This window comes from Cibotium barometz, chromosome 3 (assembly GCF_041138505.1).
Source record: "Cibotium barometz isolate CiBa-2024 chromosome 3, ASM4113850v1, whole genome shotgun sequence".
Lineage (NCBI taxonomy): Eukaryota > Viridiplantae > Streptophyta > Polypodiopsida > Cyatheales > Cibotiaceae > Cibotium > Cibotium barometz.
Genome location: NC_141048.1, coordinates 65,619,364 through 65,646,360, shown reverse-complemented (window position 1 = coordinate 65,646,360; position 26,997 = coordinate 65,619,364). Strand labels below are relative to the sequence as shown.

Genomic DNA, 26,997 nt, shown 5'->3' with positions numbered 1-26,997 from the left:
AGAGACAAAGTATGTAATGGATGTTTACTTGTGAAGAAACACAAAGATGCTTGATGGAGATTTTTACATATACATAAGGACTATACATCCATCATGATTCTCTATAATTGTGTTCTCATTTGAGGCCATGTATAACTTTGGACACATTCTAACATTTTGGGTGAGTGATGATCATGTTCTATATGTTTTGTTTGCTAGCATCATAGAATGGCACTAGGGCCATTCTACACACCTTGTGCTTCACTAGAACACAATGCCCATGGTAGAATGGCCCTATGTCCATTCTAGAACCCCTTGCACTTTACAAGAAAAACAATGTACATATGGTAGAGTGGCCCTAGGGAAATCCCATACCCTTTTTCTACATTGGATATAGAATGGCCCTAGAGCCATTCTATGTCCTTTATGCTACATTCAAGAAAGAGTGTGTGTGGTAGAATGGCCCTAGGGTCCTTCAATAATCTGGCATACATGGTAGATGTAGAATGACCCTAGTAGGGATATTCCATACCCTTTTGCTACATTGGATATAAAATGGCCCTAGAGCCATTCTATGTCCTTTATGCTACATTCAAGAAAGAGTGTGTGTGGTAGAATGGCCCTAGGGTCATTCAATAATCTGGCATACATGGTAGATGTAGAATGGACCTAGTAGGGACATTCTTAACATCCTATTATTATAATTATCTCACCTTTCAATAATCTGGCATACATGGTAGATGTAGAATGACCCTAGTAGGGATATTCCATACCCTTTTGCTACATTGGATATAAAATGGCCCTAGAGCCATTCTATGTCCTTTATGCTACATTCAAGAAAGAGTGTGTGTGGTAGAATGGCCCTAGGGTCATTCAATAATCTGGCATACATGGTAGATGTAGAATGGACCTAGTAGGGACATTCTTAACATCCTATTATTATAATTATCTCACCTTTGATTTTTCAAGTGCCTGTTTCAAACCAAGTCTTGTTTGGTAATGTTCCCCTTACTGGTCTAAGAGACAAGTTCTATAAAAATATTGTTGATTTAAACATTTTTTTAATACATGATTCTATAGATTGAGCGGCCTTATTTCCAATTTCATGTTGGGAAAGAAGAAAAACCTTAACAACTCAAAAAATGGATCAATGTAGGAATGGGATTTTTCCCATTTTATCTAATATGGTATTTAGGGGAGAATGTGACAAACATACAAGTATGTAGAGCACAACCAAACATAAGATAGCAACCAAACAGGTAGAATCAAGCTCAACACAGAGGCCACATGGCAATGATGACATGATAGTGATGATGCGGCATTAGTGACATGGCATTGATGATGTGGCATTAGTGACATGGCATTGATGATGTGGCAAAATTAGGTACAGCTAGCCGAGAGCTACTACTAGCCGACTAGGAGCATTGGTGTAGATATCTGTGGGTCTTGTACATAATACAAAGCAGTAGTTTAGGACTTGTGTGTTGTATGTGTGATTCTGTCACACTCTTCTTTCTATCTCTAGAAAACCCTAGCACATAGGTGCAAGTGTTCTACATGTGTACACATTAGCTTGCACCTTTGATTGGCTACAATTGTAATCTTTCTAGACGTCAACATGGTAAGCACATGACTAGCTCCTTACTTTGTGCTGCGTGAGAGAGGATGAAAGAAAGGCTTATAAGAAAGAGAAGAAGAGGGGTTGAGAGAGAGAGCCTCTATATGTACTCCTCAATCGAACTATCTTTCAAGCATATGCATAATTGTTTACTACACCAATCCCCATCCTCTTCACCAACTTAAACCTCAGCCTTTTCGACAACCACACCAAGCCACTTGACACTTCAAGTCAAGTAATCCCCCATTGTTGATAAGATGACCGAGATGCCAATACACCAACCCAAAGTGAGCATAACAGCAACAAGTAACCAACCGGTGCACTAACTCGAACGTCGGCAAGGCAAAACCGCCGCTCGCAAAAGAAGCCAGCATCGAAAAGAAGTCCTCATATGGTCGCTATCGACATTTGAGCAAGCAACGATCGACACAACCCCGATGTCCACGCTCTTTCCAACGAATCAATAAGTGCAGGTAAAACCCTCCACCCTCATTTTATTTCTTATTTTGGCTCCCCATAGAGTGGGTCCCACACAGAGGGTAGAGCTAGTACAATAGGGTAATTGCCAAGCAGAGAGCACAAACAAGGTTCTTATACATCATATAGAGAGTCCAATTACTAAACCACCTCAAACAAGGTTCTTATACATCATCTAGAGAGTCCAATTACTAATCCACCTGCTGCAAGTCTAACATAAAATCTCTCGGAGTACACCTGCAAGTCTAACATAAAATCTCTCGGAGTGCACAAACAGTCGTTATAATAATATAAGCATCCATCCTCCAAATTAAATCCTTGCACTTTGTTCAGTTCTCAAGCAGTCTTGCTTCTAACATCAAAAAGGTAATGTAATTACTAAGACCAAATCCAAATCCATTTCCACTTATAGTCAATCCCTTGCAACTTACGGCCAATCTCTTGCAACTTTTTGGTGTGCATTCAACCCTCTTCACTCACATCATCTCGCCACCGACACCTCGGAGCATTGCCTCGACAGTCCTTCCTACATTGTGTTCCATCCAGCATCCAGCCACACAAACCAATCGCACCCAATGGTCTCACCCACACCTTGTCAAGGCACTCTGACATCAGATCCCATTCTTGCACACGAAGCATCCATGCCCCATGCCAACACTTTGCATTCTTGCCTTCGACCCATTTAGCTTGTCTTATCTTCTTCATTGAGTCTCATTCTTGCTCAATCCAACCCTCTCCCCATCCCATGACTCACAATTTCAACGTCTGCACACTCACAAGGGCAACGCCTTCCATCCACGCACAGCATGATTGGACTTTGTAAGGATGGCCAGCGAAGAATGCTCCATCTTACCCAATCAAATGGGCATTCCAAACGTGGTCCATGGAGGAGCCATCTGGATCCATGCACCAAAATGGTGGTCCTCACACTCAATGGTGATTCAATCCATACCAAGCTCTACATCTCCCTCTAAGTCAAAACATTTACCTCCATCCGTGCTACACTCAAGCAAGGTTAAGATGCCCAAAAGTTCAAAACATCATTGCATGCCCAAGGTCAGCAATGTCCGACATTCCCAAATTTCACCCCCAAGTTGCGAACGCTTTATTTTTGTCAACATCGCTATTCTTCAAGCAAGCAAACTGAATAGCCACAAATATTTCCCAAAAAAATGCTCAAGAAGCGCCCGGATCCATTCAGCCATGTCTGGCAAGCCCCCAAAAGTTCGTGTATTACCAAGCCAATCTCTTTCCCACCTGCCTTATTGGCTTGCTTTGTTACACATCAACAACCAATTCCTATCTCAAACTAGAAGAAGCTTACATGCCCATGCATGCCACCTATAATATACATGGGCTCTCCATGTACTGGACACATAGGAATTGTTCTCTTAGAAACCTACATTGAACCTCATCACCGACAGTCATGGTCGAGGTATATTTCAGGATGAAGGCACCATGGCTGGCAGAAGCCTGGGCCATGGCACAACCCATTGCGCTTGGACCTTCCTCAAGTCAACAGCCTCATCTTTGACCACAACGCCCTATGATTCACCCTGCCAAGCTTCTTATAAATTCATTTGAGAAGCGTATGCTTGAATTAAGAAACATGATCTAGATTAATTGAAGAAATAATAAATTTTAATGAACTCCTATACGTTGGTAATCCTTCTAATAGTGGGTTGTGTTGGATGTGTGTACAAGCACTCCTATACTTAGGTAATCCTTCTAATAGTGGGTTGTGTTGGATGTGTGTACAACCACATCTTGAAGAGATAGGATTCCCTTTACCTGAAAGCTTATCTCATCTACCTCGTCAAGTTAGGGAGCTATTTCCCAAACATATGCAGTGAGCCATCTTTACTCAAGATTGAGTCATCGCTTTATGTGGCAGACTAGAAGGGATTAAGGATCAGTAAGCATGTTGGCCATGTGAAAAATATATCACCGTCTCTTTGTCCAAGAGAACTTAACAATGTGCATGATCCTTGAAAAGTTAAGATTACTGTGAAAAGATACTCTATTTTCGAAGAGGAGCCTTAGCTCTTGGGTGAATACATTCAAAGGCTAAGTTTTCTTAGCCTCTACCTTTCATGAAAGAGATTTTCATATGGGCATAGAGGTCAAGTGTTCTCTCTCTTTGGACTGTCTGCTCAAGAATAGATGAGACTCACATAATAATGCTTTATTGTATTAAGGATAGTTGTAATTGATTCCACTAAGATTGAGGCAATATTAAATTGGACTATCCTGAAGTCTCTCTCAGCCAATCTTCATATTATTCAGGCAGACATTCAAATATTTAATGCAAAGATTGTTACCCTAGGCATTTGCTGAGGCATTATGGCCGAAAAAATATATTGGTTTAATGTGGAGCAAGAAATGAAAGTTAATAAAAAAATGCCTAGCCAGGGCCTAGAGTAACCCGAAAACCTTGTAAAGATAGGTGTGTAGCCTTTCAATAGAAAGGTAAAAGACCCATGTGAACCTTGGCATAAATAGAAGGGTTTGGAGTTATAAAGATTTGGAGTTTTTATGGGTAAAAACAAAGGTATTAATTAACTAGTAGCTTGAAGCAAATCGTGGGCTACAACCTTTTGGGCCACCCATATTTCCACAAAACCCATGCCCTAGCGCTCTTGGAGAGTCCAAGGAAAACTACACGTATGAGAAAGGTCAAGAATCAGTTCAGCCCAGTCATGGAATTGTGGAGAAAAGAGCAGAATCGGTTCAGCTCAGTCATGGAATTGTGGAGAAAAGAGCTTCATGTCAAGGTTGCCAGTGAAGAAATCTAGCTTGGCAGGCTCCATTGATCGAGAGGAAAGCTCGGTAATGGTTTAGAATCATCACATAATAATTTTTGTAATTTCTACAATTTCTCTCAATTCCACAAGAAGCATAATAATTGTTAAGCAAGTTAAAGACTTCATTGAGCCTTAAGAGGAAAGAAATGGAAAAACTAATGCAGAATAAGGCAAATTGGGAACATTGCTTAGGTAGTTGTCAAGTCAATTTGATAACGAAATGCTTAATAATTGGTTTAAATGAGGATTAAGTAGTGATTATTGAATATTAAGCTTGGATTAACCTAAAACTCAAAATTGATAGACTAAGCTACACTTGTGAAGCCATTTGAGTCTATGAATTTAATGATCCAACGCTTCTAACCTATTTCCAAGCATTTATCTTGTTCTCGATAACTACTCTCCAAATTTGCATTCTTATGAATTTAATGATCGACAGCATTAGAATGCATGCCGGCTGGATTCCAATACAGCCTGTGTATAATTGTATGCAAGTGTATTCATATTCTCAACAATAATATGATTCCTTCCCACTCAAATCAATTCCCAAACCCTAGGAATTAAAGATTGATAAACCATAGGAATTAAATGATGTAAAAAGGGTATACAAATAGGACATTAACCACACACGCCTCCACACTGTTGTGGATGGGACAAAAAACATTGGATGGAACAAGAATACTGATGCACATACCACCACAAAACAATTGTCTTGATTGTAAATGGTGCACATCTACAAGCTACAGCGATACCAAAAAAAAAGGAGCGCTGCAGCCCATGCTACTGTTTGTGAATGTCTTTTGCCATGATTATAAGATCTCTCTTGCCAAAGAACGGCAGAGCAGCTATTCTTGAAACGCGCTCAAAACCAAGTCTCTGTTTTTTCAAATTTAAACATGTTGATAATAAAAGAGGATGCCAAAAACTGGTAAGCAAGTTGTACCATTGCATGACCCAGAACTGAGGGCAAAGTGTATTCTCAAGCAATTCTGGAATATAGGCAAACTTGCACTCTTGCAACACACTCCACCAAGGTTAACTGTGGAGCCATTTAGATCTAAAGCCTGCAGAGTCACTTTATTTGATTGTTACGGTGAATTGCATGCAGAAAACGACTTATGGCATGAATGATCGTCGTCCTTCTGCTCTGGGCATGAATGATCGTCCTTCAGCTCTGAATGGTTTTTCAGGGAATTGATAATGGAAAAGTGGCAGGAAGTCTGGAGTGATGGACACTGTCGAAATAGAACATCCTGATATTATCATCCACAAAATTATTGCAAACTGATACATAAAACCTTTAAAAGGCAAAGAACAGGCTGCTACATCTGCAAATCATTTGAGAATGTGTGTCATTTAGGTGCAAGTTAGCTTACTGCTACTGCTCGGTACGTTTACTGCATCTCATGAGACTTCAGTACATTTAATGTAACTAGTAAAGATTATATTTCCTACCAGAACAGATGAAAAGCTCAATAATCACTAAAATTATAAAGCATTTCCAGGTAGCTAGCACTCGAATTTTTTTAAAAGAGACGTCATTCTAAGACCACCTGTCTGAGATATGACTGTCTGAAAGTAACTTCTCCAGTACACTAGAAAAAGAGTGCTTTTGCCTGGAGAGAGTTGATCCCTTGGCTCAGACAACCAAATAGGAGATTGGATCCGGGAAAGGAGTCTTGGGTCATGAAGATGGAAAGATAGATTGTTCAAATTTTTTTGTTAATTAAGTCCCTAAAATAATTTGATAAAAACTTCTCTCAAAAGAAAACAAGACTGGTACTGGTGGGTTCACCTGGTCTTCAGTTAAGAGCCACCCAATGCTTAGTTAGCCTGCCTTCACGAAGATTGATAGTTCTACCACAAAAACACACGTTACGCAAAGCCTCAATGGGACAAAAGGGCACTGCAACAATGAAGAAAGAACAATCAGCTTGTGTAATCTTTCTCCAAATAGAAACAACATAGCTTTAAAATCAAGGAAAAAGATACCAATTAGACAGTTTTTAATCATTCTCAGACAATAGCTAGAATAGCTTTAAAAGCAAAGACAAGAATATAACAGGCCATGCAAGACATAAAAGTGTCCTTTTAAAGGATTTACCATCTTCATTTTACATCTCATGAGACTTTTCTTATAGAGGCTCAAACAAAGAAGTTACAAAAAAAAAATGAGTGTTCACATTAGGAATTTTCATGGCCAGAAGAACCAAGTGTATAAAGTGACTCAAGGCCTTAAACGTCTCACTAAGCACACATTTTTCTACAGAATTCAACACAACTTGGAGAAAAAAACTCCATAAATGCACTAAATTGCTGATGATCCCTTGTTGTGATAGGAAATCATTCAGCCACTTCTATATGAAGGAAAATAACTTTTATTAAATAAAAAATCAATAAATGAACAAAAACAGCATTGAGTGATATCTTCGTCACTTTATAGTGTCATTTGAGTGGCATGGAAATATCCAATTCGACAACAAATAATTTTCCCCAAACCCCTTTCTAATACATATGAAACTCCAACAAGAAAAATGTCCTAGCCATTAAACCCGTTTACTTTTTGATAACACACCTCAGGATCCAATAGCTGTTAACTCTAGTGGCTTTCTACATATACAAACTATGGCACTGTTCAAAGACATTGTTTTGCACCCCAACACACCTCAGGCTCCAATAATTTTGACCGAAACAATTTACTAAGACCATTGATGCGCGAGACGACAGCAAGCCCTCGTGGTTTCTGCATCAAATGTCTACAGCATGCAATAGCTGTTAACTCTAATGGCTTTCTACATATACACACTACGGCACTGTTCAAAGACATTCTTTTGTTGGGGCTTGCTTCAAACATCATATGTCTACAGCATGCAATAACATCAGAAGTCTAGGCATGTATGACCATGACCACTCCATGTATCAACATGCCAACACCAGATCTCCAAGATGAGCTTCCTTTTTGGCATGAGGGTGACAGTGACCACTCCAAATATCAATATGCCACACCAGAGCTTCAAAATTAGCTTCCTATTTGGCACGAGGGACCATGACCCCTCAGGACGGCTCACGACAAAAAAGGCCATGCTAACCCTTGAGATTTCACCTTCGCCCATTTCTATAAACTAGTAGAGCCTTCCTCACTAGTAAGGAAATTCTAACCCATTTTTCCTCCAAACAAAATACCCATATAAAAGGATGATAGCAATAATCTCTGCATCGATTGCAATTCATAACAAGACCCTCTCAGCTCAAGCAAGGGCACTGTTATTGCACTTAACTCCATCTTGAAAAGGATTTCTGGCAAATAAAGGTGAGCTGATGTACCATCAAAGCAGTAAGCATCAGTATTGGCTACATGCTATTATCAGATGGGAAACTACATAAGTCAAGATCAGACAAGCTGACCAATAAGTGTATCCTACTTATTGACCACTCTAAGCCTTCTTCATGGGCTGCTTGCCTGGGGATGACTCCAGAGAAAAGTCAAAAGCCAATACAATTGCTGCAAGTCTCAAAAGCTAAATTCTGCCTAGACCCTCCAGTTGACTAGGTGAGATCAAGCAGGAGAGCATCCTGTTTCTATCTTGTTTTTGGGTGCCGCATTCATCAAAGCATCATCCATATCTTGGGATGTTTATCCTGGTTTACCTTAAGACTCTTTGAGAGCATGATGAGCACTTGAAAATTACTTTAGGGATTCCTAGACAGGATGTGCTCCATGCCAAGTTGAGTAAAAGTGCGAGTTCAAGCAAGAGCTTCTCAATTTTGGTCAACTCATTCATTGCAGTATATGGATTCCATTCTAACCCTGAAAAGATTCAGGAGGTGATAAAAGTGGCAAAACTTAAAAATTATCACTAAAGAGGACATTCTTGGGATTCGCACAGTGGTTTGGACAAAGGAACTGGATGAGTGCTTCAAGAATTCAAAGTACCAGGTCACCACAACCCTATGCTGATCCAAGTAAACCTTTATGGTTTGAGACAGATGCTAGTGACTATGCCATAGGAGCGACCTAGTTGCAAGAGCAACCTCCTATACCTTTTGTGATTCAAAAGCTAGCCGACGCATGGGTTCATTGCACAGTGCATAAGAAGGAGCTTTATCCCCTTGATCTGCAATATTGCTGAGGGACTGAATGCTGTCATTCGATTGAGAACTTATCAATTAGCCTTGTCACGTGCATGCTCAGCCATCATGCCATGGCAGCACATGGACATGCACTCAAGCAGCACGCTGCAGCCAAGGTATGCTTTTTGGGACTGTGTACCTGGCTGACCAGAGATGAACAGCAGTAGGGCAACGGACCAGCCCCCTGGGCCCCTTGCCACTAAAAAAAATCCAATCCAGAGATCATTATGGAGATTTGCAACACAATTCCTGCAAGGCACCGACCGATAGGCAAGTGTCGAGGTCACATATGGGTTGGAAGGACCTGTTTTGGGTCAGCCAGACACATGTATTACAGGGAGTGTCCATGTTCATGGAATGTGGACAGTTTACGTTTGCTTTTTGGGACTGTGGACCAGGCTTACCTGAGGACCAACTCGCCGGCCAGCAGTAGGGCAACAGACCAGACCCCCTGGCAGGCCAGAGATCGTTATGGAGATTTGCAATGCGAGTCCTGCAAGGCAGTCGGATATGGGTTGGAAGGACCTGTTTTGGGTCAGCCAGACATGTATTACAGGGAGTGTCCATGCTCATGGAATGTGGACAGTTTACGTTTGCTTTTTGGGACTGTGGACCAGGCTTACCTGAGGACCAACTCGCCGGCCAGCAGTGGGGCAACAGACCAGACCTCCTGGCAGGCCAGAGATCGTTATGGAGATTTGCAATGCAAGTCCTGCAAGGCAGTCGGAGGCAGCAAGAAGGGAACTAACTTAAGAAGGCAGAAGAAGAACCATCTGAAGCACCTTGTAAGCTTCACTAGATAGGCATGCATGAGAAGGATCCAAGAACCATTGTATATATTCATGTTTTGGCAATATACAATAGGTTAGGGATACAACCCTTGTCTCTCTCTTCTCTTGTATTTGTTTGCTAGTTCATTAGGATTAGTGTTAATCTAGTTTGCTTATCATTAATCGATTGTTTAAGTCTTCCACTGTTAGCACCCATAAAACATTAATATGAGAAAGTCCAAGTCAATCTAGAGCTAGATTTTAACATAGAGTTTGGGTTTTTGCATAGGCAGCCAAATTAGGAATTGCAATTTTGCATAGGCAAGCCAATTAGGATTGCGTTTTTGCACTTGCAACGAGTTTTGTGCATGTATGCTAGTCTTCTCAGCATAGATCTTGGGCAAACAACCAAAGTTTGCATAGAGTTAGTAAAGTTTGCATAATTAGCCAGTCAAGGGTTAGGTGTTGCAAGCCATGTAGGAGTAACCTCTTTCAGCATGCTTCTGGACATATACAGCACCATGATGGAAAGCTTTTCAGCTGTGTTGTACAGGATTAAGTGGGAGTGTGATGACTGGAAGAAGCAAGTTCCAAAGGAAAAGAATCCCCAAGTCAAGTGGAAGGTAGTTCGTTAGTACCTCCGAGATTATAGCACACGTTATGGCATAATGATGGCTATATGACAGCATTGATAGAGGTTATGATGGGAGCACCTAGGGTTGAGGAGTAGCTAAAACTGCCACTTGATCTCCGGAGTATCCTTACACTCAAACACCCAAGAACAAGAATCATTGAATTGGGCACCTTCCTAACATAGCTTCGATGGAGCACCTCCGCTCCATGAAGCTAGGCCAAGATTGCGAGCATGTACTACACTTAAGCTACGACGTCCCATCCCACCATAGCCCACCCTTTTGAGGTTTTAGCTAGAACCATAATCAAGGTCTCGCTTGGGTCATGATCAGCACTTTAGTCACTTATATAGGCATGGGGATACAATAACAGAATAAAAGCTCACTTATTAATATTTATATGCGAAACACACCTTCCTCCATCCATTAAGTGCGTATAGGTCACTTATAACCTATGCATCCCACACTAGGGCTGCCCTAGGCATAAACCTAGCCTCGAACATACATGCTAGTCGCCGTGACCCATTGTCACCAGCCCAGACATTTCCCAATATGAAAGGTGTTTGGTGGATGCCAAGATGTCGAAATATTTGGAAAGTACGAGCTTTGGAAATGGTACAAAAGATCAAGCATTTGAAGCTTGCTCTAGATGCCCGCCAACATGGTTTCTTGGATGGAGAAATGGGCATTGAGCTCAAGTGTCAAGTGGAAAGCATATATGGCGAGCTCTCGAGATTTAGGAGAGATCGAGCTTTGAAAAATGGTTCTACATGGTGCTCACATGCATTTCTATTAAGGTGGAATACAAAGGAATACACTCCTAAATTATAGGAAGGTTACTATTTTTGGACAGCTCCCAATGGAAATTCTGTTCGCGTCATAACATCCATAAGCTAAGTAAATGGGGGGACTACCTTTGATAGAAGTAGGGATGAAGTTTATGGTGAAAACCATCGGGACTTGTGGCACGATAGTGGATCTAAGTTAGACAAGTCGTCTCACGCTTGTCACCTCAGCTCTACACTTGTCATTAAAGCTTTTACTTGCCATTCTAACTCATGAGAGTCCCAAATATATCAATTGGAGCCCTCTCTTCATTTGAGTGGCTCTACTGCAGTAAACTAGCCATTTCACTTTCCTCCTAGCTTTTCTATGTCACTACTCTTGGTATATCAAGTGTACTTGTCACTGTAGTGGAATAGGTACAAAGGTTGGTACAAGTACAAAGATTGGTACAGCACGTATAGAGATTGGTACATCAAGTACAACAGTGGATACAACAGTAGCGATTGTTACCTATTGTACCAACCTTTGTACTTCTTGTACCAGCCTTTGTACTTGTTGTACCAACCATTGTACTTGGTGTATCAATTGTATCGGATGTCCCAAGTGTTGTACCACCTCTACCACATACCCTAAGTGCTATACCAGCTTCTTGTACTTCTTGTACAAGCCTAATGTACTTTATGTACCAGAACATATACCGACTATACCGTCTTCTTTATGCCTGAGGTTATGTGGAATTTTTATCTTGGTTATTATTTGGCATTTCCTTTAGATATTATCGACAAACGTTGGTCTATGTGCATTAAGGGGAAGAATCAAGACCCGCACAGGATATTGGCTAGGTTTTATGAGGCCAAGATTTATGGATTCATTGTATATGATTTTGATGATATGGTACAGTATGTGGATAATATCGTTTTGCCCAAATTTGGTAAAACCCCCAAAGCTTGTACTTGGAATTTTTTAAAAAAACCTTTTGAGGGGGCTCGGCTCATTCCAACCCAAGTGTTGTGTCCATTGTACAAGTTCTTTGTGGATTGTGGTTAAGTGGTTGTGGCCATGTTCAAAACTTAATACACATTGCTCGTATATGAAAGTGTGTCGAAGGCCCTAGTCTCCCAACGGTTCGCCTTAACCCATGAATTAACATTCTTCCAACTTTAAGCTATGCCTCTCTCTCTCCAAACCTTTCCTCTTAGGAATATCAATCCATTTTGAATGGGATATTGGTCTCTCTCTTTTCCATTCAAAAGTGAGTTATCTAACTAAGTTATGGCTGCCCCTTGGACGTAAACCTAAATTTCTTCGAAAGCTTGATCGTCTTTATAGAGGCCTCGTGAGGGAACAAAAGAGTCAAGACTATACGTGCATGAAATAATCATGTTCACAAAGCCTATTCAACTTAAGTCGTCAGCTACTACATTTTTTTACAAATTTAGTAGACCCCTTCTATATCATATTAAGAATTTAAAATCGTGCGTCAACTACGGGCAACACGGTTTACGACTTGGTCAGATGCATTCTAGAAATACATAAGAGAAGTGTTTTCTACACACCACGAAGTTCACTCCATCAAGGTAGTGTCTCCACTTCTTCAATGCATAGACTACAACAACTAAAGGCAAGGACCAAAGGGTGCAGCCAACAGCATTTAACCAGCCAACCAGAAACCACGTCCAATAAAAAGGGGTTTTCTGCACTGCTAGATCTGTAGAATCCCTCACTATAAGTATACACCTAAGCCGCCAGCCAGCAATTCAAAAGCAGCTGAGGAGAGTTAAGGCAACAGAAGTCTTTTCTGTTCACTCTTGAGTTCACTGTTGTCATCTTGCATCATGCCTTGCGCAGCTGAATGGAGCTGTTTATACAGATTTTATTTCCACAGCATTCATGATAGTGATTTATTACTTGAGGTGTTTAAATAGTTTCCCTAAGGTCCCACTGTGTCCTTTCTCATGCAACAACTATGCAAGTTCCCAGACTAAATGAGGAAAAAAAAACAACTTGACACCGAAAATCTTCTCAAAACAAACACTCCATCCTGCCCTGTGTCACAATCAAACTGTAAAACAAGGCCTTCCCACCTCTACCCAACATCATTAAGAAATTACACTCAGCCCAACAAGTAACCAACTCCCCATCTTCACGAACTATGACATCCCTAACACATCAAGCATAGGCCTAATTCAAACTCTTAACTAAGGCACTGCAATTAGCTCCTATGACTTCCCCAAAGACTCAACATTGAGTACACCTCAACCTGTTCTCAAGCGAATTTTCAGCTGAGTAAAGAACTTGGAAAAGATAACTGCCTCCAAGGATCCAAGCAGACTTGGTAAGAGCTGCAAAGCGCATGGCAATAAGCTTGAGTAGAAGGTCTTTCTAATATAACCCCAACCATAACGGCATGGTAGCCTAATCAGAATCTGTTCATTAACTACATATTGGGCAAACACACCACCTCAAACTAAAGGAAGAAGTCTAAAGACAAGTGTCAAGGTTACTGGCAGACACTTCACTGATGTCTATATATAGTGGTACATTTTTAGGATTCAAACTAGAACAATCCGGACCTTCCTCACAGAGAGATGGGGTGCTGCGCGGGGGGGGGGAAGCAGAAACCACGAGTCTCGCGCATGGGATTCTTTTTTTAGATCCTCCATGTTAGAATCTAGCCTGCCTCCACTCAGCTCATCAATAGCCTCCATGCACTGCCCTATCCGGGACTGGACGGCCGGCATTGCTAATGCCCAGTTGACCAGCCCGCTGGCGTCCTCAAGAGATTCTGCCCACAGCAGCAAATCAAACTAGTAACAAAGAAGAATACAGCTACACTGACCATTTATGCTTGCTTACATATTATTTGAAAGCTTTAGCCTTACTAATGACCAGCAGACTACTGAAATTCCCAGAACTAAGCTGACTTAAGCGCTTCCTTCAAGTACAACACAAATATGTCGGCTTGCATTTATTCGACATTATTATTATAATAGATTATAAACAATTAGTAGTTAATAACAGAAAAGAAACCTTACATGATAGATTTTGCACCTTCCGGCTCCCCAAACTTTCCATCGCTCCACAAGGCCGCACCATAGCATGTTCAAATTGAACTTGGATGACAAACCTCAGAACAATAAAGTGATAACAGAAATAAAACAATGAGGCCTGGCAGCTACAAGTAAGAGCCTAGCTTGCCAACAGCAGCAGTGAATAATAGACAGCAGTAGGCTCCATTAAGATGAAGGAGATGGCCACAGAAACTGTTATGCAAGTGCAAAGGATCACTCAACCAGAAACAGGAATAGGAAGGTGCCAGATAAACAGAGACCACATAAGGCAAAACGTTAAACCATAGCTGCTATCCTACAACACTACTTCAAAGTGAGAAGCATGAGCCTACTTCATCAGTCGCGCGAAGGGGGGGGGGGGGCGGTGCGCATCAGAAAAAGAAACTCACCACTTGAGGCTCACAAAGAGTTCAAAAAGTTTAAGGCTGCAAGCACTTAAAGAGATTGCCTCACAACAGAGGAAATTAACAAAGGAATGACACAGCGATGCAATCCTAACATACAAATTCAAAAAGGAAGCTTCAGGCAATCAAGGTAAAGCTAACTAAAAACAATCAGAGAGAAGAGATCCATAGAGAGAAGCTCACAAAACCGAAGCTTCAGGCAATCGAGGTAAAGCTAACTAAAAACAATCAGAAGTAAGAAACCCATAAGAGAATCTCACAAAAAGTTTTAAGGTAAAAGCAGAAAACAGCAAGCCGGCGCTCACAACAACAGAAGTTAACACAGGGAATGACAATAAATTGGCATTCAAGTATGACTAATGGAGAGAAGAAGGCAAGCAAGGGTATGTTTTCCACTGCATAATGGAAAACTTAAAGCCCTACTGGCGAAGCGTGCCAGAGAGACACACATCAAGAACAAGGATTGATTGATAAAAAAGAGCCAAAATACATAAACAGCATCCTTTGATCTGAAAAGAAAAGGGAGGAATCACAAAACTAAGAAGCCCAGCAAAATATTGAGATCTTTAAAAGCATCGGTAAATCTGTGGTTGTTAATGCAGGTATAACCTATTTTACTTGGAAGACCTCCACAAGACACAGAAGCAGGTTTGTTAGTGGTTACATCTTGTAAGCGGATAGCCAAACTAATGTGCAAACTGCCAGCAAGGAGTGAGCTCTTATTCAAACAGTTCATTGAAGAATAAAATAGAGGCTAAGATTGTGGATAAGGGAAAGCTCTCAAATCCACAAATTTCTTTTGTGGGCCAAATTACCAACAATGCAAGCCTCCTGCTTACGATCTTCCTTTGAAAAGACATTAAGACTGAATTTACTAGACAAAAACTTTTGTCCCGATCTATGACTGGCAAATTACAAGAATTGTTTAAATAATCTGAACTACCCAGTACACCTAATGATAAAAATGTTGATTTTACAGGTGCTTACCAGGCCACAGCCAGGTAAGCAAACGATATTGTACCAAAAAAATATGCAAACTTGGCCATGCCAGGTAAGCAAAAGATTTGAACCACAGATCATTTCCTACAACTAAATTCCACTTTGTATGCTGAAAAATAAGGGAAAAAGGAAATGCAGCCATGTCATAGGCTCCTCCAGCATTGAAACAGAAATCTAATTCAAATGTTTGAAATCTAAAGGGCTTGAAGCATCAAAGACCTCACCAGCAGTGCAGCATTTGATAATTACAGGTCTGATAAAAGCTTGCTCATATAAGTACGAGCAAATGGTCTTTAAAATGGTTCACACAAACCCACAGCTTGCACAATACAGCAAATATTCGCCCCAATACCTTCACCAAATCTGTTTGCCCACTATGTAGCAACGCGTTGACTTCTAAGTTCTCAGTAAAAACCAGTATACACACCCAGAATTCCAATTACAGCTACCAGATGCCCTGCAAATGTCTTTTTACATCCTAGTAGAGGCTCTAAAAATCACCTGTTCCTGTAAAGGCTACTACATTTCCCACAAGAAGACCAGCAGACTAATACATTAAAAAAGTATATTTGATAACTATAGCAGCACATCACTGCAAGAATATGATTATGAATGCAGCCACAAGACTCGACTTCACATGCTACCTCAAGCAGCTTTAAGCTTCTTCCAAAATTCTCCAGACTTGGACCCATAAAGAGGTTTTACCGAAACCAATAATAGCCCAACAAAGAACTTTAGGAAGGCAAACAGATTCTACTTGAGAGTTCTTAAGTTATTATCTCCATGTTCCATTAATTGGCTCCATTTAAGCTTTTATTACTTCCACTCTATCAGCTTGCAGCGTATTCTGAACACAATCTCAAAAACTCTTAGGTTTTCTCTTTTCTTTCTGTCAGGACTCAGCACTAAACGCCAGTATAGTCCAGTATAGTATATGTACACATGTAAACACCTGCACAAATTTCACAAACTCTAAAACCAACTCCTCTTTTTTGGCAAGAGTGAAAGCACAGCAACAGCCTTTAACGTTTCTGTCAGTCAAAACAGATTCCACTTGAGAGGTCTTAAGTTCTTATACCCATGTTCCATTGATTCGCTCCATTAAAGCTTTATTACTTCCATTCTTATCAGCTCATAGGGTATTTTAAACACAACCTCGAAAACTCTGGAGTCTTTGTTCTTTCCTTTCTGTCAGCACTAAATGCTAGAAACTTTACACGTGTAAACAACTGCATAAATTTTACATTGTCCTTAACCAACTTTTCCTTTTCTGCAAGTGTAAAAGCACAGCAACAGCCTTTAACGATTCTGGCTGTCAAAACCTTCAAACAGAAATTCACCATAACCTGTTTGCAGTGGCTTGGTCTAGCTAGACTATTTTCACTTCATCATCTAGTACAAGCCTTCCACTTTGCCCATCCTTATCTTCACTGCATAATCCCTTCCTCAGTCTGCTCATCCTCCTTGACAAATACATTCTAGCTTCACCACTCATTTCCCCACTCCTTGACAAAAGCATCACTCGTTTCCTCACAACAGCAAGAAACTCAAATGAATTATGCAAGAAAAGACCTTTAAATGAGGGCTTATGAATGATGAATGGTAAAGAGCATTCCCCTAAAAGAACTGCCTCAGACAACCACAATAACATGATAGATTCACTTACAAACTTGTCAGAGATGGGAGATCAGCAGCGGCATTGCTGCATGACACGTACAGCGGGCCTGTTGCAGCGAGGGGCATTGAGAGCCCCCCACAGCTGAGTCCATCTGTTCCATTTGGACTGATTCATTCCTACCCTCTGCAGCCAGAGGGGGAAGCTTCAGGGAAGTTCGAATCGCATGCGTAAGCCGTGAGAGGCTTTTTTGGACACATGCGCCAGGACCCTTTTAAATGAGGGCTTATGAATGATGAATGGTAAAGAACATTCCCCTAAAAGAACTGCCTCAGACAACCACAATGACGTGATAGATTCACTTACAAACTTGTCAGAGATGCAAGATCAGCAGCGGCATTGCTGCATGGCACATACAGTGGGCCTGTTGCAGCGAGGGGCATTGAGAGCCCCCCACAGCTGAGTCCATCTGTTCCATTTGGACTGATTCATTCCTACCCTCCGCAGCCAAAGGGGGAAGCTTCAAGGAAGTTCGGATCGCATGCGTAAGCGGCGAGAGGCTTTTTGCACTCTGCTCACTCTGTTTTACAAAGAGAAAACAGAGAACTTTTTACCTTTGATTTTGAAGCTTGATGTTGGTGCTTCCTTGTTGCTTCACATCATTGCCTTTGATGATGCCTAAGAAGCCTTCAAATTGGTCTCCTCTCTTAATTCAATGCTTTAAGGAATCCTCCACAAGCTTGTCTTCAAATGCTTGAACTTTTCCCTCTCTTACTCCATGAGATATTTTCACAAAGAGCATTCTCCCAAGAGTATTATTCACACCCACAATGGTGTGGCCCACTAAGTGATATACCCTCCCTTAATCCCTTATTGTGCCACTCACTAAGAGAATGAGAGGAATAGATGAGATAATGATTTCAAGATAAGATCCACAAAGAGGTTATGCTCACATAGAGACCTTTTCTCTTTGATCAGGACGGTGAGATCACTTGGCATTACAAGCCTCCTGTTTGGCATCCTAACAAGGATTAGGAACCCTACATTTCCTTACTATACATGCACATGCATGGATACATGCTCAAATACATAAATGCACATACATGCATAAATTAAAAACTGTACATTTTTCCCTTTTACATGCTTAAAAATATACGCCATAAACGGCTTATCTCAAGAAGAGGACTTGCAAATACATGGTACATCTCATCTTCCCAGTGGTTCAACACGATGAAGCATGAACTTAGATCTCACAATTGGAGCCCTTCAAACAAGGGTTTGGAATGGAACAGACAGTACTGTACAGTTTGTACATAGGGAAGTATATAAAGGTCCTGATCGTGACAAGTGAAATAGGGATTCTACCACCAACATACAGATGCGTGTATGCATGCTTATACGTAGACTCAAGAAATACAAAACTTGAGCTTCTGCGTAATTGTTTGTCCACAAGGAGATCTTGGGACATTTTAAGTAGGAGTATGGATAGTATCATACTTACTGTATGCAACAGGGGGCAATTTCAAGTATATGTGCAACTATGGATACCCCACCCCCTCTGTGTAAAAGAATCCCTCAAAAAACCCATATGCTCCTTTCTTGTAATCCAAGGGTCAGAATGATCATTCCTTCTTAAGCATAATTGGCTTCCTTGAGAAAACCAATCTGCAGCAAACAAAACAGAGGCCCTTATGATTCAAATTGACTGCAAATTTTGAAAAGCTTGAAGCTTTGAAAAATTCATCATATTTGAAATAGAATTGAGATGAGGTGTACTCCTGATATGGCTAGCATGAGTAAGTTGAGTAAGTGTGCAACATAATGATAACTAACCCTGTCTTGTTATCATTTCAATGCCTACATCCTTGAAGCCTGTTGCAGCAATAAGCCTACCTCAGACACTCAAGCAACACATATCCGCTAACCTAAATCTTTTCCTGAACAAGGTGTCTCGCAAAATCAAATGAGTACTTGAGAAAGGTCAAAAACAAGACCATCAAAACGACTCCTCTATGGTCTACCTTCGAGCATAAAGTCTCATAGAATATAATCGTATGAGAAGTTAATTAGTGCATCAAGCTAGAGGGCTACCTCAACTTACTAAGGCAAGCTGCAGCCATTATCTTCATTGGACAGCACCTACCTTTGTAAAGCTACTCCAGCAATACCTTCATTGATGAAGCCATATTCCCTGGTAACCTGTCACATTGAAGAAAAATTACAAGTACTCGGTGACCTGCTGGTGTAGGCTACTGAGCAGAGAGGCTTGAGAGGAATTCATAAGGAATCCAACTGTCGTCATTCACAGACTTTCATGAACATCAGACACTGCCAGGCTGCCCTTGTGCAAAGTGGAAGAAACGTGTCAAATAATACTTGACAAGCTGGAGCCTGGAATAGCTAAAGTAATTTAAGAATGGTGTCAACGGAATTCAAGCTACAAGCGAGCGCAGCACTACCAAATTTACCTTCTCCACATGTTTAAATCCTTTGATGCACTTCAACTGATGCCTAAAAGAGCTTTACATATTTTTAGAAAAAACTAAGTACAACACCATGCTAATAAAATAATAACATGGCTTCCCAGAAGAAAAAAACAATAACATGGCATTTTGTTCTCTTCATTAGAAACTTTGCTCCAGTCCCAACGGAACAAATTACCTGCTGCAGGGAGACAGGTCCTATTTTCATGAAAGAGACAACCAAACAATATCCGGTGTTCAGATAGAAGGGCCTCAGAGGGGACAATAGTGCCGACACGTTATAAATGTAGCCTACTGTAACTCAGAGATTTTCTATGGTTCCTTACAACCAATCAAAGATGTCGCGCTAGCCCCCTCCTCTGGAAGAAGAGGGAAGCATGACCATGCATATAGCCTAAAACAGTAGCAAACTCCAGCTTTGCTTTTTCTATAATATCTCCACCCTCATATAAAGCAGAGAACCCTTTCACCTGATAATTTTTTGGAAGAGCGGTAGGTTTTAGTTGACCAACATAGTAGAATAAAAGTGAAAACCAAGATGACTAACTAACAAGAAGGTTGTAACAGATTTGCTAACAGCTTAAAAATTTGGAAAGCCAGCCTGCAATCAAGCACAAGCCACTACTAACAAAAAGTAGCCCCTCCATATTGATATGTGAGGCAGCATGGCATAGAACCTACAGACTTTTAAAGCACCTCTGCAATAAAGTCTTGCCTTCTGGCTGAGTTACCCCCAAAATAACCGGAGACTTAATGCTTAACACTCCATAGAATACATTATTAGAATTATATAGGCACATCAAAAGCATAGTCTATTGGACACATCAAGCATACCACCCATACTTTCCGAGATCTCTTCCTTGGCTCACGGTCACACTGTGCTGGTGGCCAGGGTAACACAATGACAGCTAAGAACTCAAAATTTCAATACTAAAAGGAACTCTACAGATAGACCAAGATCTAAAAGGCAGCTTTTAGCCTTGAAAAAAATCCGGATTGCACGTAGCCCTCCCATCATTAGGTCACTGCAATGAAGGGGCAACGTTTAAAATTTGAATATTTTGAGAGCGAATATACAATACTAGGATACAAAAAGATTGAAGCATTTCATATACTGGATTGAATTCAAAGACTAGTATGGACTTCAGGGTTCAAGGACTGCAGCAGAGCCATCACTGAGAATCAATTTCTGGCAACAATCAAGATCTAAATTGAACTAACTCCAATATCACAAGACTGATGCTTTGATGGCAATAATCGGACCAGGCTCGGGAAGAGCTTCAGCCTCTTCGCATGCCTGATGATTATTTCACTCAACTCAATCCACTGCACGACAACTTAAATCTCACTGGACATTTTCAGCTCCGAATCTAGGAAGCTCTAAGCAATGAAAGACTTGTACGTCAATGTGAGTGCTCCTACTTTTCCAAAGAAGATAAACTCTCAACCAAGAAAGACACATCACATTCGGAAAGGCACCTGATTCAAAAAGACCCTTTTCAAGATTCAAACTCCTTGAAGGTTCAAACTCCTTAACGTATCTAATAATAACGGCGGTTAACTTTCCAGGCGAATCTAACCTCATCACAGACGACTGACCAACCACCTGGATCTCACTAATTGATCTAAACCTTGATTTCAGACACCATTAGCAGCACAGGAAAGGCACATGCCCACTTTCAATTTTAGAGGAGTTATAGACTCATAGTGCATGACTTCTCTAGCTGACTTGGACCTTGCGATTGCCTGCCAAACCTTCAAAAACTCCTAGATTCAAAACCATTGATTAAAGCAACTGTGCCCCACCACACATCTGGTAACAAGTTCAACAACTTCTCCAGCTGTTCAACCGCATGTCAGAAATTTACCGTAATAACTCGCAAATGAATACTCCATATGAGCGTATACTCACTAAGCAGTACACCCGACTCCCCAAATAGACCAGACAAAATGTAAAATATGATATCCATAAAGAATGGGTGATAATCTACACAACTGCGGTTTGTTAAAATCCTTGCATTAAATCTTGCCTCACTGTGTCTTGAGATGTCTGAAGGCGTCTCTTGAGAACTAGTTTCCTTCTCTTGAAAACTCATCACCACTCACACAATGACTTCTCTAGCTGACTTGGACCTTGCGATTGCCTGCCAAACCTTCAAAAACTCCTACATTCAAAACCATTGATTAAAGCAACTGTGCCCCACCACACATCTGGTAACAAGTTCAACAACTTCTCCAGCTGTTCAACCGCATGTCAGAAATTTACCGTAATAACTCGCAAATGAATACTCCATATGAGCGTATACTCACTAAGCAGTACACCCGACTCCCCAAATAGACGAGACAAAATGTAAAATATGATATCCATAAAGAATGGGTGATAATCTACACAACTGCGGTTTGTTAAAATCCTTGCATTAAATCTTGCCTCACTGTGTCTTGAGATGTCTGAAGGCGTCTCTTGAGAACTAGTTTCCTTCTCTTGAAAACTCATCACCACTCACACAATAACAAGATTCTACGAAATAGTGCCTGATCAGCTCCTCAGTTCTCCCCTAAAAACTATCTTAGCACTCCCAAATACATATGTTCGCACCTTGAAGAACACTTGACACAAACACATTGTTATTTAAATTATGACCATAGAAAGAAGATCTTTACATAGCAACACAAATTGCAAAATACTTGAACATACAAAATATAAACTGTAAACAAGCAAGTTGATCAGAAAAAACCTTGCATCAATAGCACAAGGGTGGGCCTATTGATATAAGGCGTGCATCTCTAAACAACTTAGGGTAGATAAAAGTCTGTCACTACAGTATAATAGAAATAACGCACAAACCTACCTTACAGCTGAACTACACCACTTTTAATATATTCAGGCCTGTCTTGTTCAGATTTCTACTAGCAAAAACTTCTAGAAAGGTCCCTTTCATATGCCTTAGACAAAGATCACACTCCACCTTCGCTGCGAACAAATCACACATCATGCAGCCATTCCACCAAACAACTAGGGCCTCAACATTGCAACCTGCCGCATTCAAAATAGAAAAGAAATTCAATACACATCTTACCTGCAAAACATCAAAACAACCATGTCAATCAAGGCAGACGCTTGCACCTTGAGGGGGATGAGATCAGCGGCGAACACCTCCCCGCTGCATCTCATAGGTTCCCCAAGTAGGAGCAGTTCCAGCACCAAAAGGTGCACCATTGTCAGCAGCTGCACCAATCTGGAAATTTGAAAATCTACATTAGATTAAGACTCACAAAACTAGAAACAAAACAGTTTAATAGTCAAGTACCTGACTCATGGCATATCCATCTCCATATGCCGGTACTGAGGAGTATCCAGCTTCAGGCCCATAAGCTCCTCCATATCCACCAGCTGCAAACATTCACTTCATGTCAGCTTTGCTCTAATACAAGATACAAATAAGTTTCCTTTGCACTAAAAACAAGACCTACTTCTGGCTTTCTTCTCAAAGTTTGTAAGTTCTGCCCGCAGCTTCTCCACTTCTCTAGCCATGGACACAAGATTTTTCTCCATGGCAGTCCTCTGCTCAAGAAGCTCTGTGTTCGCCTTTTTTTCGAACTCAAAAGCAGTCCTGAGCAGCACCAAAATTCACAATCAACAGCAGGTAACAATTGAAGGATTTATCACTTCGACAACAAGTGCATCACAGCTGATAACTAATCTGGCAGTGTAATGGATTACACAAATGTATTCATATTGCCACACCACTTAGTAAGCACATTCTGTCTTCCATTGAGTATAATACCTGGCACGCTGAATCTCCTGGCGAAATCCATCAATTTCCAATTTTAGAGAAGGAACCTGCTGAGCATCGCTCCGGAGCCTGTGCATTTCTTGAGTCAACTGCTGCACCTGTCCGCTTAACTCTTGGCGGCTCCCAATAAGCTTTTGGGCTTCTGTTTGAGCTCTCTGCAATTCTACTTTCAGGGGCTCAAGAGCCCGAAGTTCAGCTTCCATTTTGGCCGTCTTCTCAGCTAGTCCTCGGAATCGTTGATCCTTCTCAGCCTGAATCCCAGCCAAGGCTTGCTGCATTCTCTGCACTTCTTGCTGAGCAGCAGCCAACTCCTGCCTGAGAGCAACATGAGTGGCTGCCAGCCTTTGGTTTTCAGTCAGAAGCCTCTGTATTTCTGCATGTTGTGTTGCAAGCTTCTCTTCCACCAGAGCCGCTGATGGAGGAAGACCATCCAAGCCAGGTCGCATCCCTGGACCATAGCCTCCAGGTCCGGCTCGCAGGCCCCCACCTGCAATGGGCCCGCGGGCTGGAAGCATGGGGGGAGGGAGACGACCTCTGCCAGCCATTAAAACCCCTGCAAAAAGAACATCCACTGGTAAATTTTCATGCTATCCTAGACCTTATTGGCAAAATACAAGCCTTCTTCAGAAGCACAGGGTGCATGAGCAGCCATAACAAACAAATTATCTAATCTAAAAGCATCTCAACAAATAGGTCTCCGAATTAAACCCTCTGTGCAGTCATTTGAGGCTAGTGAACATTGTTCAATCTGGAAGGAATGCTATAACTGAGAGGATACAAGACCTAGACAGCCAACACCTCCTCTCCACGAGAAGACACGCTAGCCACAAGCTAAGCCTCAAAATACTATGGTAGTTAAGCACCAATGCAACTAGATGCTCCAAGACAATAGAACAAGGAAAAACATGATGACTGCTCAGATCAGAGGCATACACATGACATACGGAAAGCATGGGCTTGACATGTGGTAAATCCATAACAAAGCAGGCAACCACATGACAAAGGTGCTATAACATGTAAACCATCTAGAAGAAAAGATTGAGTACAAAACATAACCTTGAACAACATGACAGGAGCAAGGAAGCCCCAAAAGGGCCGTTAAAAAAACTCAGCAACACTACTACCCTCATTATGCACAAAAAATCAAGCTATTCACAGAATTCAAGAGACTAAACGTACAACTTCCTGCCACAGATTTCAGCGTTTAATTGGTGCTTTAAAATACTCGCAGGCATCGACAGGAACCGAATAGAAATGAAATCAACGGCGGTTGCAGGGAAAACATCAAAATTTTCTTTTAAAAAAGCCCACAAAGAGACACTTACTTGTGATAGGCAGACGGCGAGCTGTTCAGCTATGGCGAGACCGAGCTCTGCAGTGGAGAAAGAGAGAGAGACGCACAGGAAGGAGGAGCGCAACGGAAAAGAGAACTAGCCCTAAGTCTCTTCACACCAGCTAATAGTCTTTTTCACACCACCCTCCTCGATACCCTTTGGTCTCAGCATCAATCAAATTAATAAAAAGAAGAAGAAGGCACACTCACAAAAAATACCCTTCATCTCTCCACCACACACTTATTCTTGAGGCACTTTATTACTCGATGTGACTACGACATATGCGCGAATTATGCAAGGCATCAACCAATCAGCTTTGAGCATTGTATCGCACAAAGTAGTGCAAGTGTATTTTAGTTTCCATTCTACATCCTAATGATATGGATGAATCCTAAGTTGCTATGTGCTAGTGTATTTTAGTTTTCATTCTCATCCTAGCCATATGCATTCTTGCATTTTCACATGTATTGTTCTGCCGCCTCAAGGTCCATATCGATGATATGGGCGAATCCTAATGTTGCTAGTAGGTGCTTCAACAGTCGATTTTCAAAGAATTGCTCTAGGATCTACACTAAAATGAATTCTAACCATAGGTATAGTATGCTAATCTTGCTAGGTGCTTAAATACTCAATTTTCTAACCATAATGATATTGCTAGGTCCAAAGGTAAATTCTACCATAGGTATAGTATGCTCACAACTTTGTAAGGTTTAAAAAATCATTTGTAAAAGTTGGAGATAACTTTTTATGTGACAATTATTGAAGCCTCGTAAAAATGTAAAGTGCATGTAATTAGACACCATAGCATAAAAAACCTCTTTGAGTAAGATGACACAAATAATTGCCCTTACTTCCTAAGTTCCAAGGCCTTGCCTTGAGTGCTATTATAATACCTTCCTTATGCCTTGCCCTAACAAACATGGTTTAGAGCATTATGAATCTCTAGCATTTCAAGATTATAGTTCCCTCTTCGCTTATTTTCAAGGTAGGTTCTTGTGATCAAAAAAAACATCCAGTGCCCATCATAGTCATCCTCATACCCATAGCCTATACTCATACAATCCACAATTCTAGGCATAGTTAAATTGGAATCACTCAATAAAATAATACTAACATGTGGTAGCCATTAATTGGACTCACTCACAACCAACTACTATCATGTGAATATGAAATTGTTTGGATTTGTTCAACAAATCAACTCTCACACATATGGTATAAGCTCAAACACAATAACCTAAATCCATGCAAGCATATATTCAGCATCGAGTATTAAATAGAATCACCCATGATATTGAGCTAAATATAATGACACACTAGGCATCCCCAATGCACCATAAAGAGATAGTACATGTCACATGTAGCATTCCCTCTTGCTTGGATTTCAACTGACCTCAGTTGATATGAGCGGATAAGATCTAGATATTGATAGAAAAATCGCTCAGGCATCCACCTAGCATCTTCAATTAATGGTTCTTGAAAGCCATAAGATACATTACATATTCTTGTGGTAATCTGATGATGGTTAATGATTGAATCTGGAATAAGTTCTTGTTCAACAACAATCAAAGGAGGTTCTTCATAAATTGGATGAGAAGGTAAAGGTCTAAGAAGACTAATGTGAAAGGAGTTATGAATCTGGAATAAGTTCTTGTTCAACAACAATCAAAGGAGGTTCTTCATAAATTGGATGAGAAGGTAAAGGTCTAAGAAGACTAATGTGAAGGGAGTTATGAATCTTCCAATGTGATGGCAAATCTAATCGATAATGAGGCTATTAATCTTTTTAATTATCTTGAATGGTCCATAAAACCTCAATGCCAATTTCACAACTGGATGTTTATCTATGCTTTGTAATTGTCTCTTTTCAATCCCTCAAAAGTACATAGTCACCTTCTCTTTACACTTCTTGTTTGCTTGTTAATCATAATGCTCTTGTAATTGTCTCTTTTCAATCCCTCAAAAGTACATAGTCACCTTCTCTTTACACTTCTTGTTTGCTTGTTAATCATAATGCTCTTGTAATTGTCTCTTTTCAATCCCTCAAAAGTACAGTCACCTTCTCTTTACACTTCTTGTTTGCTTGTTAATCATAATGCTCTT

The 26,997-nt window shown here is 40.8% G+C and overlaps 1 protein-coding gene across 3 annotated transcripts; it reads right to left on the bottom strand.

The window, feature by feature from the left end:
* Positions 1–6,078: 6,078 nt before the first annotated feature.
* LOC147640412 (protein FLX-like 2) lies at positions 6,079–25,128 on the bottom strand. 3 transcript variants are annotated; one of them, XR_015263002.1, is made up of 7 exons: positions 24,889–25,128; positions 23,555–24,116; positions 23,241–23,380; positions 23,078–23,160; positions 22,847–23,005; positions 6,674–6,784; positions 6,079–6,206 (listed from the first exon to the last, which is right to left on the bottom strand). XR_015263002.1 is itself a non-coding variant. In XM_086780248.1 (6 exons), exons 2-5 carry the CDS (start codon positions 24,106–24,108, stop codon positions 22,910–22,912), a joined length of 873 nt encoding a protein of 290 aa, XP_086636374.1. In that variant the 5' UTR covers positions 24,109–24,116; positions 24,889–25,128; the 3' UTR covers positions 22,426–22,803; positions 22,894–22,909. The 3 variants fall into 3 exon arrangements, 1 of the variants encoding a protein (XP_086636374.1); XR_015263003.1 differs by having other exon boundaries at positions 6,079–6,113; XM_086780248.1 differs by lacking the exons at positions 6,079–6,206; positions 6,674–6,784 and adding an exon at positions 22,426–22,803 and having other exon boundaries at positions 22,894–23,005.
* Between the last annotated feature and the right edge of the window lie 1,869 nt (positions 25,129–26,997).

What these genes read in the sequence shown, in the direction of transcription:
- LOC147640412 (XM_086780248.1), bottom strand. Translation starts at nt 24,108, where the DNA reads ATGGCTGGCAGAGGTCGTCTCCCTCCCCCCATGCTTCCAGCCCGCGGG. An exon ending in CTTTGAGAAGAAAGCCAGAA is followed by an intron (nt 23,161 to 23,240) that starts GTAGGTCTTGTT and finishes GAATGTTTGCAG; the next exon opens with CTGGTGGATATGGAGGAGCT. An exon ending in ATGGATATGCCATGAGTCAG is followed by an intron (nt 23,006 to 23,077) that starts GTACTTGACTAT and finishes TCAAATTTCCAG; the next exon opens with ATTGGTGCAGCTGCTGACAA.